Source organism: Rhea americana, unplaced genomic scaffold (assembly GCF_003343005.1).
Source record: "Rhea americana isolate MKP2758 unplaced genomic scaffold, rheAme1 scaffold_163, whole genome shotgun sequence".
NCBI lineage: Eukaryota > Metazoa > Chordata > Aves > Rheiformes > Rheidae > Rhea > Rhea americana.
Genome location: NW_028185739.1, coordinates 587,760 through 610,668, shown reverse-complemented (window position 1 = coordinate 610,668; position 22,909 = coordinate 587,760). Strand labels below are relative to the sequence as shown.

Sequence of the window (22,909 nt, the reverse complement as noted above, 5' to 3'; positions counted from 1 at the left end):
AGCACGGTCCTTGAAATCCCMGTGGGACAGCTCAGAGCTGGAATTTAACAATCCAAATTCTAAAAGAGTATTTGGGGGATTTCATGGTATTTTAGCAGAAAGTGACCCTTTTGCTTTTGTTGAGATGAGGCTTAGTGCTGTGATGTGGTACTATAAAATGCATTTTTACTTGTGAGCTGATTTATAGAGTTTTAGTAAATAGAATTGGCCAAGTATAGTATGTTTTACAGGCTGCATACAAGGGAATGCATCTGGGGTGGGCTGTGGGAAGGGGCTTGGACGACATTCACCAATGCCCAGTGCTGCTGAACCCCTTTTGCTCCTCTGTCCATTTTCCACATTACAGTTGCATCTGGCTTCAGTTTAACTCCAGTGGAGACCCGTAAGGGCTCTACCTCGGACGGTTGCTCTGGTTGGTCTCCTGACATCCTTCCTGAAGGTGGAAGGAAGTTAAATAGCTTTTTTAAGGCCAGAAGGAATGACTGTGATGAATTAATCTGATAACAGAGGCCAGATGATTTGGGGCAATACTTCTTTCAGTGAAGGGAATGATTTTCTTCCACATAAGCGAACCTTTGCAAGCACGATAGCTTGTGGGTGATCCAGCAGATAGCTTTTCTGAAAGACTCCCAGTCTTGATGTAAAACCTGTGCTTGATGATGAAGCTTCTTGGCAAGCCGTTCCAACAATCAATTACCCTTTCTGCTAATAAGCTGCATGAAATTTCCAATCTGAGTTTTCTCAGATTGTGTTAACATGTGCAACTGGCAGTCAGGAGGAAAAATGTAGTTCTGGGCTGGGAGGACTCCTGAGCAAGCAGGCGCTAATTGGGTTTAAGCTGGACAGAAGTACTCCAGACTCCAGTAATTGTCTAAAGTCTCAGGATCTTTATTTATGAATGCGTGCTACTGTAGCCAATAAATAACTGTAATTACAGTAAATACAGTATGTTTACAATGTTTCCTGTTTGCTTTTCTTAAAAAAATAGTGTACAACAAAATTATTGAAAAAAAACCCTGTCCTGTTCCTGTGTAGTGAAGTTTGAGCAAAATATTCACAGCAGAAGGTTTATGTGGGTGAGGGAAAGCTTTGCAGGTTTAGTGCAGAGGGGATTTAGAGACCCCACTCTGCCCAAGGCATTAGCCCAACGTGACGCCTGCATTATCCAGCCGATTTGTTGGGCAAAGCTGTGAGAGCATCTCCTATTCAGGACAGAGCACTTAGTCTGCCCTGGTGTAAATCTGAGATATTCCTGATTCAAACCCCTGCAGYTGACTGCAGACTTTAACCCAGATGACCTAAAACTAGAAAAAATAATGTTCAGTGTGAAAGTTCAGTGGTGTAAGGTGGAAGATGTCGTGTTAAATATGAGTAAGAGTGTATGGTCTCTTGTTTGAGAGTCTCAAAACACTTCACCCTTGTTGCTTACTCCTTACAGCACCCTTTTGAGGTTGGTATTACTGCAGGCAGTGAGGTGGACCCTGGGATAACTGTCCTTAGTGAACCAGTGCGACGCTGGGGCAGAAACCGTTAGTGTTAACTCCAGTTCCAGTAACTTAATCCCTAAAGCAAACACTCAAACCAATTAAATTTAGGGGTTTCTTAACAAGGCAGGAAATTGATTTGCAGCTTAGTGCAATAGTGTAAATCCAACAAACTCTGTTAAGATGTTTGAAATCTAAGGGTGCCCCCCACCCCGGTTTAAACATCTTTCCTTTTAACTCCTCTGCTGCACTTTAGGAAGCTCTGACCAGCTTCACAATCTGCTTCTCCCATATCCTTTCCTCCCTGTTAGTGGCTCGCTCTGTGTGCCAAAAGGTGTGTACATATAGAGCCATGAGCTTTCCATATAGTTTTATGTAGTCAAATAAAGTTCAAATAGCTACAGATGCTGCCTTGGCTGCCTTACTGAAAATCCTGTAAATCTGTGGGTGTGATCTAACCCCCTGGCAAATAACACAGAAAAATGGACTGCCTAAGGCAAAGCAGGCTTCATCTTAATGTAGCTGTCTGCATGCTAAAACAGAGCTGCCAGATCTGGAGTGGGTTATTTAGCCTGTAACCCTCTGGCCTGAACTTGGTCCTTCTCATATACCAGTGTTCAAAGTGGAAGATCTTTACTGCCCTCCTCCTTCCCCGACATACTGTAGCCTTCACCCACGATATTGCCTTGTGCTTACCTGTAGTATTTTATAGCGTGCCCCTATCTTTTCTGCTCTGCAGCTCCTTAGTATCAATGAATCCTCYCCCCACCGCCCCAACAAATTACCGSAAGCCTGTGGGGCAGAGACTGCCTCTTGCCCGTATGCTTGTTTCAAGACTTCTTTTTGATGATATTCATTTATGTCAACAGAGCTGCGACTTAGCCAAGCTGGGCACTTACAACCAGGTGGCAGAGAACGCACAGGGGTGAGGGCAGGCTTGTCCTCGTCCAGGGACTCSTGCGGGGGCTGCTCAGCCTTGCTGCGGTCTGCACTGCTGTGGGTGCACTGTCTCTGGTGCCTGAGATAGTTTAAATGAACTCTGATATTTGGCATGTCGCACCTTTGACGACAGTGTGAATAAACTGATGCTTTCAAACTGCACACGTAAATACATAACAACCAGCTTGTGCGTTTTCAGAAAGGGAAACTGAGGCCGAGAATGGTGAAGTAGTTGTTTGGAGCTGTAGATAGAGTCAACATGTGTATCTTTTTGTGTGCATGCATAATACTTAAAATGCTGCAAAAACTAAGCAGTGTTTTGGTTTAAAATATGTATTGATGATGCTGCTGAATATCAAACATACCATTTTATCTTTTCAAAGAAGAGGAATACCTTGAATTCAAATTGAAGCCATTTAACTTTCAAGGGGATCTACTTGTAAGTCACTTGAAGGTTTTGGAGAATGTTGTCCATGTATTTTACATACTAGAATATTTGAAGTACCCCACTTGCAAGAACATTTGCAATGAGCAATGCTAACTGGAACATTTGAAATCCAACTCATGTAATTTCTCACTTCACATAAAATGTGCCTGCGATCTAGTTGAACAAAGAAATGTATGGAAAATGCATTAACTTTCCTAGATTACAAGTTGCTGCTATTAAAAACCCAGTAGCACTGCAGCGCTTAGGTACTGTGTTCACCATGTTGTTTTAGAGTGTCTTGCTTTCCAACACTATAAAGTTGAATGAAATGAATGTAGCCACTAGTATTGCCAGACACGTTTGGAAGCATCTGTTGAGAGCCGTGTTTATGTAAGAGACGTTGCATAGCCTGCGTTGTTAGACCTAGATGGATGCTGAATCTCAGTCCTTGAATCTCACAGGAGTAACTCGCTTAACTTTGTTCTCTTGCGGGAGCTCCCTGGTTTCGAAAGCAGGCGATTCAGCTTCTGGACGGGGCTGATGACACGCSGTGGGGCTGTCATAGGTGGCCTCGTGTAGAGTCTGTGCTTGAAACCACAACAAACSTGACTGCAGCAAAGCCGGGCGTGGGCGCAGGACGCCAGAGCAGCTCCCTCCTGAGCAGTGGCCCTTCCCGAGGAGTGCAGCGGGCTTTTCAGTACCGGGGAGTTATCTGCTGGTCCCGCTCTGCAGAGTACTCAGCAGGATCCGACCTGGGCTGATTCTAGCTTTTGCGTCTCAGTTCAGTGAAGGCTTTTCAGGCACATCATTTTATCCCTCTGCTTTTGTCTCCTCCTCGGCCAGATAGGATCCGTGCTTCTGCAGGGCTGCTGCAAGAGTCATCCAGCAGTGCTTTGAAGCTCCATAGCTCCAGACAGATTATGCCTCCTAAATGTTATTATCGTGGCTAGYGCTAGTTCTGCATATTGATCAGGTAACTGTTGTCTAAGCCCTAATTTGCTATGTTTTGAGATAACACTGAATTCCTAGTTTTCCTTTTATCTTATCTTTTGCGGTAGAAAGGTTGAAGGCCCAGCAAGACTGAGGTGAYGAGATAACAAAAATGCTGAATTGTTAACAACATAAAATATTTTGCCAAAAAAGCTTCCAAACATCAATAAAAATATCTTAAAATCTTCAAAAACTTAAATCATACAAAAATATAATTTATATTTAGACATTATTCATAAAGAAGTGTTACAACTTGCTAGAGGGACCGGGGGGGTAATTCATGGTGGAGCTGCAGAGTAACATGGAAGTAGCTATGGACAGGGTCTGGGGGGCTGACGGGTCCCTCTCTTTGCTGCCTGCCTCAATCTGCCTTGTATCAGTGGGAGCTGCTACCTTTTTTTCACTTTATCCCAGGAATTGTTTGTAAGGGAAGCCATGAAGTGCTCTTTCTTTTCCCTGCAGTTATACTCTAAATATCTAGACTTTTTCCTGAAGTTTATTTTTCCTCTTCTGACTCAGTAAGACTTTTATTTGCTAAACACATAGGGGCCCACCTTCATCGTCATACAGGGGCCTCGCATCACATACTGCAAAGGTGCATTTACCTTCTCGCTGCCAGCATAGGGCGGATGCTGCAAGACTATAATGGGATACTGTAGATATCCCTGTACAATAGGGCATAGCTCCTCTGGGAGGCCAGGGATTTATGCATCTAAGCTCTTAAATGCTCACTAACATCCAAGACAGTAGTTTTGAAATGATTAGCTAGAGCAAGCTGTCCAGGAACTGTGTCTGACATCTAGGACTAAACTGGTGATGAGATGCATCTCATAAACAAGTGGTGGTTCAAGCTCACGTACTCCTATCTGCAGGTTGCTTGCTGTAGTTAACATGTCTGTGTTGCTGTTAACATGTGCAATGACTGCACCAGTGAAACCTGAGCACTGGAGTCTGCAAGTTTAGTGGCATGACTCCTTAGAGTTATCACAGGACAGGGTATCTGTGGCCAGGAAAGAGTTGTAGGAAGCATCTTGAACTAGCTGGCCAGGGCAAGGAATTGGTATTTAGCATAGAAACTGCATGTCAATCCCTTCCCCTTGCACAGTTCCAAATATAGCTCTTTGTTAGATAACTATGAAATTGAGATTTCTAGGCCAGTGGTATTGTCAGCTGTGTAGGAGGAAGGCAGAGGCAAGGAAGTATCCCTGAAAGAGCCTGGGAACTAGCTAGCAWGCACCATAAATCATCTTCTGGTTAACTTTGGTCATTTGATTGTTTCACTATGAGACATAGAGATTTTAATATGCAATAACTATTCCCTAACCATTTTAGTTAATGGTACACCTCAACATCCCCATACGTCTTTGGGGTATCAGTCCCCCCCCCCCCATTTACATTAACTATGTGAGCCTTGCACCTGAAAACAGACTAATTTCTTGGTTGGATCTCAGTCTTGCATTCCCAAGCTGAGGCTGGTATTTTGGCTAGATCGAACTGTTTGTAGTAGGGCGATGGGTTTGCCTGAGCCCAGGTTTTCCTTGTTGCCTCAGTGATGGCTTTCTTGAGTCTCTAATTCCTGCTTAAATTATGAAATATTCCCTTTTCTTCCTCCTTTAAGATTCTTTTTCTACTTACTGAAGTTAAAAATGTTGAAACCTCTTTTATCAGCTGGAGCTTTCTCTCCGAATTGGTACCTGCTAGAAGAGTATCACCTTTTCTCTTACCCCTCCTCCCCAAACAGAAAGGAAAGAAGCAAACAATGTAACAAAAACTCCCCAAAAGCATATGGGATATGGGTAACATTGAACATTGTACCTCACAGCATCACAGTTGATATCAACAACAGGCTGGGATTGCAAGTTAACACCAGTGTCATAAAAAAGATTTTCACAATCTAAACTCTATAGTCACCTGTCTCCTTCAGGATGGAGCAGAGATCARTTTCTCTTGTGGCTTTATCTCCTTGGGCTGGTTGCTGCAAAATTTGGCTCATATTACGGGGGAGATGACTCCTGTCCCATAATTCTTTAGAGATGGCTGTGATTGAGATTGCTATGAAACATGCTGATCACTTTGAAATCTTCAGTCTCCTTCCTCCCTCCTCCCCCCCCCCAATACACTGTACATATTAAAAAAAGTCAAGTTTAGCAGTCTGATTATTTTAGTACATGGCTTCATAAGGCAGAAAACCTACTGGATACAGTGTATGGGACAGTCGGCTCTCAGTATTCATGTACAATTCTTCTTTGATTTACTCATTTCTTTAAAAATGTTTTGATTGGTTAAAGACCCATGTCTTGTACGAAATTTTGTATTTTTCAAAAAAAGGTGTTTCTTCCTTCCTCCCTTAAAACAATATTGTCAAATCCTTTCTCTGTAATGCCACAGTGGTACAAACTTGACGTTGAAATAGCCAAATGCTAGGTAGTTCCCCACTAGCTTAGGAGGAAGCGTGTCCTGGAGTCCTTTGTCGCACTGCCAATCATCAGAGCCCCAGGTAGCCCATCACAGCCAACATTACTAGAGAGTTGGTTGTAATGACGACAGCATGTGGCACTGGCTTGGTCACAGAGTCTTCCACCATCATGCTTGTACCTGAAAGAAAGGAGCAGGGAAGGAACAACTGTGTTGCTGCACAGGCACAAACTGTTCTCTTCCAAAAAGAATTGGGAGAGTAGGTAAAATATTAGCTCTGAGATTCCTCCGTGCTCCTGTTGCATTTGTTACTGATGAACCTCTCAGGAACACTTATATTTAAAGTAGATTTTTGGRGTGGGCCCTGAGCACTTATCCACTGAAGCAGGTGAAACCTGCTGAGTCAGGCTTGGGGATGAGATCAGGGCCCCACAAGTGGAGTCTTGTCAGTGGAGTCAGCATTTTACTCTTAGTGAATGTACCTTGGCCTCTGGGGCTTTAGCTGAAAGTAGTAAACCTAGGTTCAGTGCTGCAGAGGAATGCATTAGAAGATCCTTTAAATGAAGACCATGAGGGAGCCAAAGAAAAATTCCAGACACCCAACATAAAACACTAAGGTAGGATGTTCCCTCATGTTCTTGGAATGGAAAGTGAGATTTTAAAACATAATAGCATTTGTGGTACTGTGATGGCCAAGTCTGGAGATATTACTGAGTCACTACATATTCAAGAAYTGTGGTAGGAGATGACAGGTAAGTAAGCAGTCCTTAAAATTAACTTTATCTGAGCTCATTTCCTAGTGAAGCATCCTGTGAATGAGCATTCGTACATAGGATGTGTACATAGTCAGGGAAGGAGCACATATACATACCACTGTTTCTGAGGATGTGAACTTCTGCTGGGATTCCATCTCCCCCAGGCCCTGTCACCCTGATCTGTACGAAGGCATGAGTGAAGTCTTCAGGGACTGGGATGTCAATCCGACTCTTGCTGGCCAGGTATAGCGTGGGAACAGAGTGGGAATCCTGCCTGTAAAGCATCTGTTGAAAGAGGCAAGTTTGAGTGTATGTTCGCTGGAATTTCCTTGGGGACACATATAAGAGAAGGTCTGCTATGTGCTGCCTGTACCTTGTACCCTGTAACTGCAGACTCATCTGCTTGTGCCACTACTGGGTCCCACTTGATGGTGACAGTAGATCCAGAAAAAGTCCAGGAGATGTTGCCAGGTGGCCTTCTTGGTGCTAAGAGATACAAAACAAGACAGATATTCAGTAAGTCAGGCACCACTGAGAAGGTTGTTGCAGGTTACAGCTTTCTCCAGGGACACTCTGACTAGTTGAGAGGGTTGGGGACACCACCATTGACTGGTTTAAAGAAAAGTATCCCAGCAAACATCATACAGAARAGAAGGAAAATCACATATATTCTCCCCCTGGTGTTATTGGTAACAAACGATATTTTCTCCATGTGGAGCTCAAAATACTGTTTTACGACCGTGACTCTGAGCGCAAATCTTCTCAGGAAAGTGATACATAGACCACARTTCTGACCTAGGGAAATTCATGGAGCTAGGCTTTATTGGCTTTAGAGTACAGAGATGTAAAAGCCGATCAGTTAGCTGGTCAYTGGATCAACTGACATTGAAGGACACAGCTGCCCGGGACAGTACAACGCACAAACGTAGGGCAGTCAGGGCTCACTCACGTGGCTTTGTTGTAGTCGTATTGGTAGAGGGACTGGGGGGCCCAGTGCCGGCACGGTTGTAAGCTCTGACTGACACGTGGTATTTCGTGTTGGGGTTTAGGCCGGTTACATGAGCAGATGTGACCAGTCCTGCTGTTCTCACTCTGTCAGCTGCCTCCTCTTTATCACCATCCTTCCAGTACCGGATCTAAATAGAAAAGGATGTAGTGGGTTTAGAAAGGATAAAGACATGTGCAAACAGCTGACCCKCTCCATCCAAGTGAGTCTCAGTGCTGGAGATCCTTTGGTGTTTGTTTTTGTGTGTCTTGCTTAGCACGCACCTGGGAACAAAGGAACAGCCTGTGTGGAAAGGCAGGTAGAAAAAAATGGGTATTTCTCTCTTGCTAATCTCTCTTGTGAGCAAYAGTACTGGCCCCATGAGGGCTTCATGCTGTTATCGTCCTTCACCTTCAGAAATCCTTTAGCCTAGGGTTTTGACCTATCTGCAAGATATCAAGGAATTTCCTGTTCCAGGCTCTGCTCCGAGTTGTAGCGTCCCTTGTTCCCATTGCAGGCTCTTACCTCGTAGCCCAAAAGCACCCCAGTCCTGTCTCCCTGCTCAACAGGCTCCCAGGACACATCCATTTCTGAGGACAGGACAGCCTTGGCGGTAACTCTGGAAGGAGCCACTTTCGGTTCTGAAAAAGACACCAAAAGGGAATAAAATCCTTTTCCTAGCTGTGGGCAGCACCGTCGCTATCCTGAAAGCAGAGCCTTGACAGCACCACCGTTACCCCGTGGCCGTACAGCTGGTGTTRTGTGCAAGGAGCAAAGGACGGGAAGGGGGTTTAGGGACACGGTAAGACAAGCAGGCCTGCAGCTGTGTGCTGCAAGGAGCTRTTTCTTCTCGGTAAGCCTTCATAGGGGTGCTTAGGAAAAAGCATCTCTGTGTATTTGAAGTAGAGGATAAATTTTATGCTGAAACCACTATCAGCTGCTCCTTGACTGAAAGAACCTCCTCTCGGTGCGCTCTCAGACAGGCAGGGCTCTGCAGGGGGGTGGCTGAAGGCACCCCGGTTGATCTGATCGGACAAAGCCCTGGGGGTACGAGGTTGCTGCTGGCCCTCCTTACCTTCCTCTGCAGAGTACACGATGGCCGTGAGGCTCTCTGGTCCCTCCCCCTTCTTGTTGTACGCTTTGATTTTCACTTCGAACGGGGTGTAGGGACCGATGCTCTCGTTGCGGTAGACGTAGTGCAGGGACTCAGCGTGAGGSACCCTTGCGGTAAGCCACCCCTGGGTGCCTTTCTTGCGAAACGACAAGATGTAGCCAAAGCCGTCCCCGTTCTGATAGTCCCGCAGCATCGGCTGTGGGGGGGTGAGAAGCAAAGAAGAGCCTTGGGTCTGGGTGAACGCTTATGTCTACAGTGAACAAAATTCTTCCTGCATGTTCTCTCGGGACTGTGCAAATCCCATTGGAACGAGCGAGCCTTTGGGACTGCTGCTAAATACAGCGTTTGGCTCAATCACGCACCACAGTTGTAACTGCAGCATTGATTTCCCAAAAGGAACAACACGAGTTCCTCCCCCAGCCCCCTCCCAGCACCCATGGCTGGCCCCATGCTGCTGACCTACCGTCCAGTTGATGATAAGCTCGTTGGGAGCCCCTCCACCTCCACTGAGCCCAGATGGTGCCACGGAAGGTGCTGTTGGGTTCCCCAAAAAAGAAGGCAGCACAAGTTGGCAATGAAGATAAGCACAGATGCTGCCAGGCCTGGAAGTAGCCAGGCTTTGACAGCGTATACAAAAGTGCTGGCTCCTATGCTTTTAGCTGTTATTTCAGATGYTTCTGAAAATCAGGCCTAGAACACTGGCTTATCCCTTGATGAGTTTATTTGGAGACAGCATTTCTCAGAGGGTATGAAAATCACGCTCTAAAGCAGGAATATGTGGGAGAGCTTTTATTAGAAAGAAATTAATGTGCATTACTGCTCAGAAGATACAGTTCTTCAGGCTAGCACTTGTCTTAATTTTTGCAACTGGCATAGAACTGACATATTATAATAGTTTAATGTTTTATGACTAATGTTAATAAAGTCATAGTTCTTTATCTTTGGAATGTAAATGGGCAAAATGACATAAAATTTTGTTATGGCATCACCTATAGAGCCCTCAAGATGACTCTCTGCTTGTGCCAAAGGCAGGATGCAAGTCAGCCTTCCCCCTGTAAAGGGAAAGGTATCTCTGATTCCTCTCTCTATCTCTGAATGTATCTGCACATACCTGCTTCTTTGGTACGGATCTTGCTGGAGGGTAAACTTGGTTCCCCAACTCCAAGGATGTTACTTGCTAAGACTCGAAACTCATAGTCCATCCAAGGAATGAGGTTCACCACCTGGGCCGTCTCTGCATTGCCTTCAATATTTGCAGGATCTATATAATCCAATAACATAAGAAGAAAACAAATAGAGCAAGTGGCAGCTAGCCTACACAGAGCAAGAGCTTGCCAGAGAGCTAACACCTCTGAGCCCTTTCAGCATGGGCCATGCCAGAGCTGCTGCCCTAAAGACACTTACTGGTACGTGCTTGCTTCCATTTGTTGGAGAGCAGGGTCCGGGCCTGAATGATATACCTGGCAATAGGGCTGTGGTTATCAAAGCCACGGCTCCAGCTCAGCTGGACAGTGGTATCACTGATGTCTCTGACCACTACACCACCTGGGGGGCCTGGAGGTCCTGGGATGATGGCAGACAGACAGACAGATACGTTACTAATGTGACAGAGATTTGGAGGCTTTTTGCTCTTTAGTTTCTCCAAGTCATAAATTAAAATCAGACCTCTCCCCTCTGCAGGGTAGGAAGCCTCACCTCAAATTTTGGCCTCTTTCAAAGCTTTCAAGACCTATCCCACCCAATTCAAATGCTTCGTTGCAAGGTGGTTGCCAGAGGAGAGTGTGCTGCTACCTTGCAAGGACCATCCTGTTACTTTGGGCTTATGAGGAGCAGAGAATCTCATGACAGAGAAATTACCTCTCACAGTCAGCATAGCTGACTCTGAAGCACTGTCCACTACGGTCTGGGCTGTGCATGTGTACCGCCCTGAATGCTTTAGCTGGGTGTTAAAGATGCTGAGGTCCCCAATAGTTTCCTTCTGGGTGGAGAAGAGAAGAGGCAGTGAGGACAGTATTAGATCACATCTGGTCACAATCCAGCATTTGACATGGAAACAAAGAAGCTTTAGTTTTGTGTCCTTTTTCATGGTGTATAATTGCCCTTTCTACTTACCACGCTTGCTCTCTTGTAGTGCCCCTCAGACTTGTCAAAGTCAATAGGGAAATCATCTAATGACCAGGTGAAGGTTAGGTCCATAGTTGGATCATGGGATGCATGACACTGTAGAGTAAGGTTTTCACCTACGTTGATATCAGCACTAGATGGTGCCAGTGTGATTTTGGTGGCATCTGCAGAGAAAAAAAAGTGAGGAGGCTGTTAGTTAACTGCAAATGTTYGCTGTACACAATAGTTTTGTATTAATACTGCAGAGCATCCAAATCAACTGTCACTTTCTAACTTCTTGTCATCCCTCTCTAACAGGAACCATCTGCAGTTTTAGAGGAGGAAGATAGGGGTTTACACGAGACAGTAAAAGGAAATACTTTTCCCAGGCACCAGGTGTTGGTAGGAACAGTATGGCTGGTCAGGTAGAAGGATTGTTGTTCTGCAGGCTGAAAGTAGTCTCATTCCCTTAGTACTGAATTGCTTTTTGGGAGTGTGAGGAGTGGAGAAATATGTTTCTCTTCACATCATGGCATTCTTAGCACTTTTCTTGCTTGACTGAGCCCAAAGCAAGCCAAACATACCTACCTCGAACAGATAGGATTCCAGTGCTGTTGGCTTTGCCCATGAAATTCTCAGCAAAGCAGGTATATTTTCCCTCATCAGATTTGCTGATATTCTGGAGRATCAAGGTGCCATCTGTGGTAATAGTCACCCTGGAAAGGAAGAAGAACCACAACAAGAAGGAAGGTTAAAATATCTGTTCTCTCTGTATGCCTGACAAGCAGTTGTCAGTTCTTGCTGATCTTAGAGAAATTGATGRTAAAGATAGGACTGCAAGATGTTACATAAGAGTTCTTAAAGAAGAAACTAGAGGGATAGCAAATTGTATGTGTTTAGGGGTGTAGCAGCATACTTGTGTCATCAAATCCAGTGTTCTGGCAAGAAAAGATGTGGTTTCAGCTATTGTTTCTGGGGAGAAGCTGACTTTGCGCTGCTACCTGCTACTGTTGATCAGCAGTTCAGTCCCTTTGGTCCAGAGCACAGTGGCTTTTGGTGCTGCTCTTGGTTGGCATGGGATGATGACCTTCCCACTTCGGGCTGCAGGTATCAGTCGCTTTACTGGGTTTAGTCTAAAATCAGGTGCTAAGGCTAAGGAAGAAAAAGAGGACCGATTAGAAAACCCTGCTATATGAGCATTTTAACTGTGCTGTAAGTAGATACTGATTTGTTGTCAGATGACTTGGTAGTAGAAGCATGGCAATATCTGTGTGAGCAAGATGGAATGAGTTCTCTRCTGCCAAATGCTAGGTAGTTTCTAATGCTTGCCAAGGCGTATGACACACGTGTCATACTTAGCAATGGTGATATGACCCTAACAAGTGCAAGGTCTTTGAGAAACACAAGAACAGCTGTTTCTGAAAATGTAGAGGATATTTTCTTCAGTGTCCTGACCAAAGTCACCTGGTACAAGTGCAGATGTCCATCTCACTTAAAGCTCCTCCTGGAATTGCAGAGAAGCAATTGGGCTTGTTGGCCTCATGGGTTGCAATGTGCTACTGTTAAACAGTTGCTGCTTAGAGCCTTTCATTCGTCTCTAATGTCTACTGACCAAAAGGAGATAAGCTGTTAGGCTAATATGGAGAGAGTCTGGCATCAGCCCAGTTCCAGTCACCATCCCTCAAAGCAGGCTGAATGGCTACTGAACTCTTCTCTGAATGCTTTCCTCCAAAAAAAGAGGAAAAACATGTAGTGGAAGGGAGCTTGTATTGCTGCTGTTGTCCCGTACACTTTCTGTAGCTAAAACAGATGTCCTTGTGCTCTCCTGGCATTATTGAATTTGCTCAGTATTCAAATTTTAAAGGATTGTATAGTGCTTTGCTGAACCAGCAACTATATTTCAATGGTGAGTGAAGCAGTTTTTGTCTGCTTTTATCATAGTCTGATATGACAAGCATAGTATATTAGGAAGAGATATAAAATGCTTCAGAGTCCCATTGAAACTCAGAGCACTGGGAAATGAGAAGTTACCTTGCACTGTTAATTCAGCACTTGCATATATTGTGCCATGCTTGTTCTCAGCCACACACTGATACATGCCAGAGTCCTCCAGGACTAGCTTGGAAAATCTCAGCTCTCCACCGCTCACTTCGATGCGGTTCTGTGCAAACAAGAGGATCAACCCATTAGATGAGGACAACAAAAATGGAACTCAAGCCTCGTGCGTTCAGGGTTGAGTTTCATCACAGACTCATTAAGCCAGTTTGAACAGACTTCAACAGACTCTTATGCCTCATTTTCCTTGGGAGAAAACTCATGCCARATTTTCTGTTTCTCCAGTCTATACCCCACATCACTGTGCTCTGTTTGCTGAGACTTCTGAGTGCCTGAGCAGTAATGTGCAGGTCATACAAAGATAGGCACAAGGCAATATTTTTCTGCCCTGATAATTGGCTATTAGTTCCCATAGCTGCATGGAAAACAATGACTGAATGGCAGTGATAGGAGAAGGAATTTGCTTTGCAGCCTCATGGGGGAATGTGGAATAGAAATGTGGGGTTGTAAAACAGGGTTGAGATGAATTTGCAGTGAGGCAGTAAAAGATCTAGGTTTGGAGCAGGAGATTCGRTACTGTGAGTCCTCATGTGCACCGGCTGAGCTGTTTTCCATCTGCGAAGTCGGCGTTGCAGTACCTGGGAGGTCAGCGGCTGCCCATTCCGAAGCCATCTGACTGCCGGCCTCGGCTTGCCGGCTGCGGCGCAGCTCCAGCGCAGGTCAGACCCGATGTCAGCYTCTGTGTCTGTGATCACCTTCAGCCACTCTGGTTGAGCTGCAAAGGAGCAAGGGAGATGGCAGAGCCAAGAAGATCAGATGAGAGGTTTGTTGTGCCAGGCAGGCAGAAGGATGCTCACTGTGTCATCTCTGTGCTGGCAGATTTATTTATCACAGTATGTTTCACCATAGTAACAGCCTTTGCCTTTTGTGCAGCGATGCCAGGCTGAGTCCTCTATGGGTCTGGCCACAGTTGTGCATGTGGACTGTACAAAATTATGCCAGAATCCAGACTTGAGGAAGAATATTATAGTTTCTCTTTGTAAGACTAAATGCAGTCATCACTGAACTTTGAGAAGGACTGGTTGCAGGCTAGAAGAACCAGTTTAAGTTTGCAGCTTGACTAGATCTGATTAATAGCTCCAAACATTAACCCTTGGGCAAATACCCAGGCTTGGAGAAGATCTCAGTCCAGAGCAAAATGTGATTCTTACCACTGTATTTCCATCCATGATTACCTCTTTTTTGCTAGAGTCRCTTTAGGGCAACTTAGAAGGACTCTCTATCCTTGCCATAGCCTAAATGACTCTACAGAGGAAAGATATCAGTAATCCACACAGCTCTGTGCTAGGGCTCTATGTTAGGTCTAATTGGGGCTGATATGAGCCGGAATCAGAGGTAGTTGTTTCACTCCCAAAGGCTCAGTCCATTGCCTGGGGCATCTTGCTGTGCTTTGGAAAGGCCTGTGTTTAAAAGTGTTACCTTGAATGATAACGCGGCCTTGATGGGTGACTCTCCCTTTGATGTTTTCAGCCTCACACTCGTAAGTGCCTTCGTCCTCAAAGCCAACATCTTGGATCTGCAAGAGGGGCTCACTGGCGATCCACTTGGAGGGCTGCGAGCCATCCACCTTCCTCCACTTTATTCGAGGTACAGGGCTATGTAAAAATAAATGTGATGAAGCCCAGCTCTGGGGCCTAATGCAGCAGACACCCCTTACTGTGCAATGTAGCTTAGTCCAAGCCCCGTTTAGCCGCCCCGCTCCCATCCCAACTGGACCTTGGCTAGCAAGACAAATTGCTTTTGCCATTTCATCCCTCCTCCTTTCTCCCCTCTGTCTCTTGTCTACAGTAGGATCAGTTAAGGAGGTGGTGGCTGTGAAGGTGGAAGGCACTGTAATGCCCTCCCCCTGAGCCTGGATGACACAGACACTAGACTCACTTTCCAAAGGCAAAACACTCCAAAGTCACCATCTGCCCAGCCAGAGCGTAGGTGTCTGCAGGAAACCTGGCTTTTATGGTGGGTCCATACTGCCTGGCATCTGTTAAAAGGAAAGCACTATTAAGGAGTTCTGAATGACTTTAAAATTGTGTATGTGAGGTCTTAAAGCACAAAGGTACCTGCAAGGTTTCACTGCTTTGCAAAACCTTTATAAGTTTGGATAATTTATAGGCGGGCAGAGGCTAAGTTTCATTTTCCTTTTAAAATAGCTCTTATTAAAGTCTCCAAAACTCTCTTTTATACAACATCTCAGACTACTWCTCCTTAATTTCCTACCTGCTCAACCCTTTTCACTCTGCCCAAGAATCATCTTTTGCTGCACCTCTGCAAGGTCCCCAAAGGCAGAAGAGGGTAATTTCAGTCTGCACAGGTATGTGGTGCCCTTTCTCTTTTATAAGCACACARTGGCACCCTGCTGATGGCAGCACTAGCAGTGCAGCCTGGGAGGAGAGCTGGTTCCCCCATGGTCTAGGCAATTAATATTCTAGTGAGGTCTTAAGTTCCACTGAGAGAGGCAGGTGGGTGATTTATGCAGGTCTTGGAGCCTTGTGGAGCCTGTGGGCTTTGAGGTGGCTTGTTAATTTTGCATTTTACTAAGTCCCCTTAYGATAATCCAGAAGTACTGACCGTCCGCCGCAAGGCTGAGCCGGGAGAACTTGCTAAAGACGCTCTTTGTGATGAAGTCAATGTGGCTGGTGGCAAAGCACGAGTAGTTTCCTAGGTCAGAAGCCTCTGTCTTGGCAATGTAAAGGTTTCCCGTTGTCTGAGAGACAAAACGCCTTCCATCCGCTGGGATGAAATTGGGAAACTCATTCAGAAGCCATCGATAGGACAAGCCTACGTGGAAAAGAAAAAGGAATAAACTGCACAAAATACTGAGTTGTCTGTATCCTCTCAAGCTGGATTAAGGCAAACAGGCCTCTTTCTAGACTAGTCTAAGCCTGTGTTGATCCTTGGATCATACTTGTTTTCTCCATGCACAAAGTCCTATTTCTATTCTGTTGCTTYGCAGACTCTGAGTTCAAAACAAATTTGCTTTCCTAAAATTCCCAAAGAAAATTAAGAAGTGATTCACTTGTCTGAGAAACACTTACTCTATTGCATCTCTCCTGTCACTAGCAACCCTGCTAGTCCCTATTTTGTGGCGATCCTGAACTGCAAACCTTTACCTGGGTAATGTGGAGGAGGGCTGCAGGTGAACATCACTCCTGAGCCTTCTGTGATCTTCACTGGGTCTCGCTCTTCTGCAGAGAATTCCTGCAAAACTAAACATGCAAGGTGAAACCTGTCTGTGCATGGAGAAAACGGCTGGAGGAATTACTGTATTTTATCTGGACTTGATTTATTTCAAGGGGAAGACATGTTGTGATTATGGGGTGAGCAAGCAAACAGAATGAACCTAGAGTATTTTTTTCTCCTTAACAGATTCTTTACTTTAACAAAACAAGTATTCCAGGAGACAAAGTAATAACAGAAATATTTATCTCCCCACCCAACAGCCTGTCTGTTCAGTGGCCTTGCAGAGGAAGATCCAGAAATACTACTTTCTTGGCAGTGCATCAGTTCCTACTGCATCTCCAAGTTAATGGGAGGTGCTGGGGGAATTCCCAAAGCGATGATTTTGGGTACTATGCGCAGGAGAGCTTCTCGCTGACCCTTATTAATGGGGAGGGGGATCAGTTTACCGCAGTGTTACTGTGGCTGCGTTTCATTTACCTTGTGGAGACAAACATGGAACTTACAGCCAAAACGGAGGGAGGCTTCTCTGCTGACAACCGTGCCCCTGGGATTAGATGCCACACACTGGTAGGAGCCAGCATCCTTGGATTTTACTGGGTTGCTTATCACTAGGTCACCTGCGACCAGCCTGTAACGGGAATCTGGCTCTATCTTTATCTCTGTGCCGTTCATCTTCCACCTGCCAAGAGCACACACAAAGAAGGGAGGGGGCAAGCAGTCATTGCGCCTGCGAGCGCCGGCGTGCCTCCGAGGAGGCTGCGCGTGTTTGTTTTTCTAGCTGGAGTGTCGTGGGGTTTGAGTTAGGTTTATGTCTGGTCTGTGACCTGGAAGGGATGGCACCTCCAGTGTGAGAGCAGAAGGCGAGGCTGGTYCCCATGTTAGTGATTTTCTTTTTACAGAAGCGGAGAACAGAAATCAGAATTCCTGATGACTGGGTCGTAGTCCTAGTACAGAAGGGGGAGAGGACTTGGTCCAAAGCTCTGTCGTTCCTCAGCCTTGCAGGAACTCATCTCGGAGCTCTCTTTACCAAGACTGCCAGTGGGGTGCCCTTTGCAATGGGAAAAACTCTCYCAAACTGCCAATGGCTGGTTTTGTGTAAGGGCCTTCGGAGCCTCCGAGGGTAACTACACTGGGGTGTTGCCGCCTGAGGCTGGATGCAGGTCTGGGCAGTGCCAAACTGGGCACTCCCAACCAAAGCCTCAGTGCTTCAGGACTCTTTGTCTTTGGCATCGACTTGGCCTGTTCCCCTTGTATTTTAGTGCCAACCTGCCAGAGCCATGTTCATTTCTCTGGGTTTATAAACTCTCGTCCTTGCAGTGTTTAATCATCACAGGGATTCAGGAGAGGTGGCTGTGAGCAGGTTACCTCACCTATAAGTCGCAGGAGGACTTGCTCTTGCTCGGCAAGCCAGCGTGATTTTCTCTTCTGCTGAGCCTTCAGGAAAGAGGGTGTTGACAGGTTGCTCTTCAAACACCGGCCCGTAGCTCCTTGTGCTACTCTGTGCTTGGCAGCAAACTGCAAAAGACAGGAGGGAGAGCCTGCTGAGCTCAACTGAGCTTTTTCTAAAAATTGTCATTTTTGGTTTTGTTGGGTGTTCCTGGCAGCATCAGAACTGTCCAGAAAAAAAGAAGGAGCAACATGAGAATCACAGCCCATCTGTCACTATGGCCCAGCCCTAGCCAGTATTTTAGGGATGGGTTTGAAACTTTCTTGGTATTGTTCAGACATGGAATTTGATTCTGATCTTGTATATGCAATTAGGGTTCAGGCACAGGAAAAAATGAGTTTTCTTTACGTAAGAAGCAGCTAGGACCACAAGGACCTGCCTGCCTTCTCATACACTGTATCTGGGCCACCCTTCGCCTTGGCGATAATGTTTCACTGAAAGGTGCCAGCTGTCAGCAGCAAGTGACTGCGTCTCAGACAGTGAATGCTAACAGACCATCTTCCATTCAGTGCATGTAAGGAAGAATAAAGCTGAAGCTGTCTGGAAATCTCTAAGTGCAAAAGCAGCTGGTGAGATAATCATCACTAGCTTGTCTTTTCTCTCGCTGTCACCCGGAGAGATGCCTGTTCCTGGACAGGGATGGGGCCACCTCAAAGCAGGGTGCTCCCCAGCACAGTCCTCCTCTGCCTCTGCAGTGATAGCCTGGGAGATGCTCAGCTGGCCCCAGGATCCTTCCGTGCTTTGTAATTGAATTAATAACTGTCTTAAAACTGCTATGCCAACCAGCAATCTGTTTCCTTCCCTACAGTACACAGCATGACCACTGGTTAAATTAAGCGACTCCAGTAAGTGTGATGTTTTATGCAAGAGTAACTTCCAGCAGGGAATGGGCAGCTCAGCTCTCCTGGGCTCGGAGGAAGCAGCCCTTTACCTGCAGCTCCTGGGGTGCATCTCATGTTCAGGCTGTTCCTGCGTGCGGAGATGAGGGCGAGACGGGAGAGGGGCTCTGCTAATTGGCTCAATCCATTCTGAGCAGCTGGTTGCAGCCTGCTCCGGCTGCTCCCCGGGCCCAGACACTGGCAATTAGCTGGGCCCTCCGCTCCGGCCAGCGTTGGACATGCTGTTGCAGGGGAGCTGCGTTCAGAAGGACACTGATGGTCCCTGGTGTCACATAGAGAGGGACTAACTACAGCCTGTAGCTAATACGTTGGTAAGGGAATAAGAGAAGCCTTGTTCTGAGGTCTGTAACCTCTCCAAATTGATAAAGGTGCCTTTTTCCTTCTGGTATTGTTATAATCTCAAAGGAGAATTTTGTATAAGCTGGAAATCTCTTCTCTCCATTGGGTCAACAACAGCTGTGCAGAGCTAGTCTCAGCTGGAAATAACTCTCTGCTGACTARCAGTTAAAATAATCATGATTCAATGCAGAATTAATATGAAATGAGTGTACTAATTGTGTTCTGCTAGATACTAGTGAATGGATTAAGGTTTAGCAGCGTCACATTTTGAGATTAATGTGTAGCATGTGGTAAATATATTTATTTAACATATAAAACACATATTCTTAATCCTCACATGAGTGCCTCTTCTCACAGGAAGCTGTTTCCCAGTGAAACCAARTTAGGCTAATCCTCCCTTCCTATTCCACCCATAGCCTGTGCCTCCCTATTGCTATCCTCTGCTGTCCCTTTTTCTCTGCCAAGGTTATGGACTACAACTGTTAGGCATTGATTTTCTCATTTATAGTCAATGCTAGAAGTTTAGACCAGTTTCTATCTACAATTCCAAGGTGTCTGATTACTGTTAGGGGTGAAATGTCCTGATCTCATTCATTAAGCAAGCAGCTGCTAGATTAAAGAATAAATAGTTACAAGTTCAGCATATGGTTAGAACTTACGACTGAGAACAAAGCAGAGCAGCAAATCTTGGTCCTCCTGAGCTGCATGATCTGGGCTATTTCTCTCACTTTAGAACTGTCATTTTTAATGTTACCAAAGTAGGKATCTTCCTCTGGCTCTGTCTTTGGGGTAGGGGATAAGACAAACACAAGATAAAGGTCTTCAAGCCTGCACGYCAATTTTGCAAGAAGCAGAGTGACCCAGTCAGTTTGGATTTTATTTTATTGTTCTGAATGTACTGAGAGCCAGATCTGGAAAGCCCAAGTGTTCAGGAGGTTGAACACTTTCACTCTGTTTTGAGACCCACACAGCAGCTTCAGAGACCAGGAAAATAGCGTAAGTGCTACAGCTGAACTCTCCCCTTTACGAGTGCATCAGCAGCAATCCTTTTATTGAGCACTGACAGCATATTTATAGCTTTGTAGCTCTGACCACAGCCTGAAGCCTGGCACATAAGAGAGCTGAGAAATTAATTGGTTTTATAAGAAATCTGAACACACAAAAGCACAAAATCAAAGTGGATGTTTTTAAAGAGCAGCTTTCTGAGGAATGAAGGGACAGCGTGTTGGCTAGCCTTAGACTTCAAGATTTTCTATGGCTTTTACTCAATGGAGAAAGGCCAGAGAGATTTTTAGACTCTCCTGACAGCCTTGTTCATTAGAAGATCTTCTCTATGCATTTTACTRGCTTTAAAGCTCTTTGTACCCCTGGGATGGCATCATTTCTGTGATGTGGCGGAGGGAGGGGGGAGTTACAGAGCCAGCCTCTCAGGGCCAGAGGTGACAAACAGTGCCTGGAGGCTCCGAGTCTCGTCTTCTCCCACTCAAGACTGTTTCCTCGAGCCTTGTCTATAGCTGGCATAATTTTGTCCCTTGTTCCTTGCTCATATTCCCAGTGAGCCTTTCCCTTGGTCTCAGCCTGGCTTCTGAGATCCATTGCATCATCAGCCAAAGGTCAAGGGAAAATAACCCTCCTAGGGTTTTGCACTGCGTCATTTTTTATGGGCTCAGCTTGAACAGAGAGCAAGTTGCATGAACTCAGCTGGTTAATGGGAGAACCCAACTCTGTCCTGCTCCCTCTACCAGATTTGGGTCAGACTGATTTCCAAACAGGCTAATTGCCTCCCAATCTAGGCCAGCCACCCCTCCCTCTTCCTCCTCAGGGACCCAGAGAACATTAAAAGGTAATTAGATATTTATAAGGACAGCCAAGCAGTCTCTTCCTGGTATGATGAATTAGCTGGAAGACGTTACCTAATTCTCAGCTGCCTGAAATGAAATGTCTCCCTGCTGAAAACGGACCTTCGAAGCGCAGCCTGAGACTCCCTGAGATCCMAAAATCATCCCTGATGAATGACAAATGGGGGAATCTTTGCAGCCAGGGCACAGAAAAAAGGCATCCCTAGAAGAGCTGGGGAGTGAGGAGGCTTTATCTCCAGGGAGCCCTGCTGGYAGGATGCAATTCATCCTTATGCGGGGGCCAGAACAAAGCCCAGGCAGCAGGTCTCCAGAGAGGTGCTGGTTGTGCCAAGGGTTTGCCTGTGCCTTTGCATCTCCTGTATTTCACCTAATTTTGAATTCGGAAAAGAGGAGACTTGTTTGCAGTGTGTCAACCATTCCTATCCTATTTCTCTGAGTATTACAAAGAGAAGCTGGACTTTTTACAGACGTGTTCCTTGGCTATATAAACCCCCTGAGAGAAGTAGGCTTCAGCATGGCTGCAAACACAGAAGCCCTATGCCAACCATAGAAGGACTCATCCTTGCAGAGCAGTGTATCCTTGCAGTGTATCCATCATATGCCCCAGGCATATCTGCTTGGCAGGGACCAAGCACCCTGGTTGAGTCCCTCACCATGGTGTCTCTGCTGGCCCACAGAAAGCCCTGGGCAACGTGCTCAACCAGGCCCAGAGACTGTTCTTACCCATGCAGGAGATGACAGCTAGCGATGTGAAAACAAATTCTGTAGCAGCTCCCATCGTGGGCCTCCAGTGGGGGTTATGGCCTGCTTAGTCGTGTCTCTACGGRTAAGTGGAGACAGAAACCCTACAAGAGAAGGAAAAAGATGGATTATTTGCAGCATTTGTGTGACTGTATTTGAGAGCCCAGTGTCCAGCTGCAAGTCCCCACTGGCTGCCTGTCTGATGCAAGAATTGCTCAGTGCAGAGCATCCAGTGCCTGATGCAGCTCAGAGGTTTGAAGAAGCTCTTTTCTTTCTCTTTCTGATGTGACAGTTAGAACTGATTGGGAAATTATTCCTCCTCCTCCTTCTACTGTCTGCCCTTCTTTCTCTCCCCTCCAAAAATAATGCTGGGAATAAATGTTCCTATTTTTATTTAAAAACTTGCGAACTGTAAGCATATAGGTTATTGGTGGAGGGAGACAGGGGAAAGATTTTGTTGTTATTTTGTGAAAAATTCTTCTTTAATTGAAACTTTTCAAACAAGCAGCATCTGACTGGCTCTGCCTTTGGTGAAGTCCATCCTCTTGTTTTTGAGAGGTTAAGGAGGGACCCAGATCATCACCCTACACTGCTGCCTAGTTGCAGGACTGGTGTGGAAAGCTGGATGCATGAAGTGGCCCTTTAAATGGGTTTTGGTGAGGTTGAGCTGCAGCCTTCCAGGTCGTTTTCTGGTTTCTTCAGTGAAGCCTTTGAATAGTTAAAGCAAGAGCTAGGGGAGTGCCAGGGCATTTCGTGAGGCCATGCGACACATCGGTGAGTGGAGCAGTGTTTTCTAGTCCCCTCCATGGACTCCTGTTTTCCATGTTCTCTTGAGGATAAAAGAAAGCAAAACACAGAGCTGTTTGTGCTGTCCCTGCTGCCCCAGTCCCTGCTGTCATGCCTGGCAAGCTCTGCGGGGCTGCGTGTGAGTCTCTGGCTCTAAATCTACCATTGGAGCAACTGCAGCATGCTCATCTCTTTCCTTCTAACACAGGTGAGGTTGTTGGCTATTTTTTTGCTCTTTGTTAACATGTATGACTTTTGAAGCAGAGTGTCAAGGAAGTCCCCAGCCGTGGGGAGCCTTGGTCCCGTGATGCTCTCCCTAACGCACGCCCCAGTA

The 22,909-nt window shown here is 45.9% G+C and overlaps 1 protein-coding gene across 2 annotated transcripts; it reads right to left on the bottom strand.

The window, feature by feature from the left end:
- Nucleotides 1-5,967: 5,967 nt before the first annotated feature.
- On the bottom strand, nt 5,968-21,826 carry CNTN2 (contactin 2). Of its 2 annotated transcripts, none has more exons than XM_085300361.1 (22): nt 21,772-21,826; nt 17,875-18,019; nt 17,008-17,183; nt 16,435-16,530; nt 15,893-16,102; nt 15,206-15,305; nt 14,747-14,922; nt 13,906-14,042; nt 13,244-13,373; nt 12,214-12,364; nt 11,801-11,928; nt 11,222-11,397; nt 10,967-11,087; nt 10,514-10,672; nt 10,221-10,370; nt 9,573-9,643; nt 9,071-9,305; nt 8,521-8,636; nt 7,960-8,146; nt 7,384-7,496; nt 7,127-7,295; nt 5,968-6,435 (listed from the first exon to the last, which is right to left on the bottom strand). In XM_085300361.1, exons 1-22 carry the CDS (start codon nt 21,824-21,826, stop codon nt 6,326-6,328), a joined length of 3,111 nt encoding a protein of 1,036 aa, XP_085156487.1. In that variant the 3' UTR covers nt 5,968-6,325. The 2 variants fall into 2 exon arrangements, with proteins under 2 accessions (XP_085156487.1, XP_085156488.1); XM_085300362.1 differs by having other exon boundaries at nt 10,967-11,084.
- Nucleotides 21,827-22,909: the final 1,083 nt, after the last annotated feature.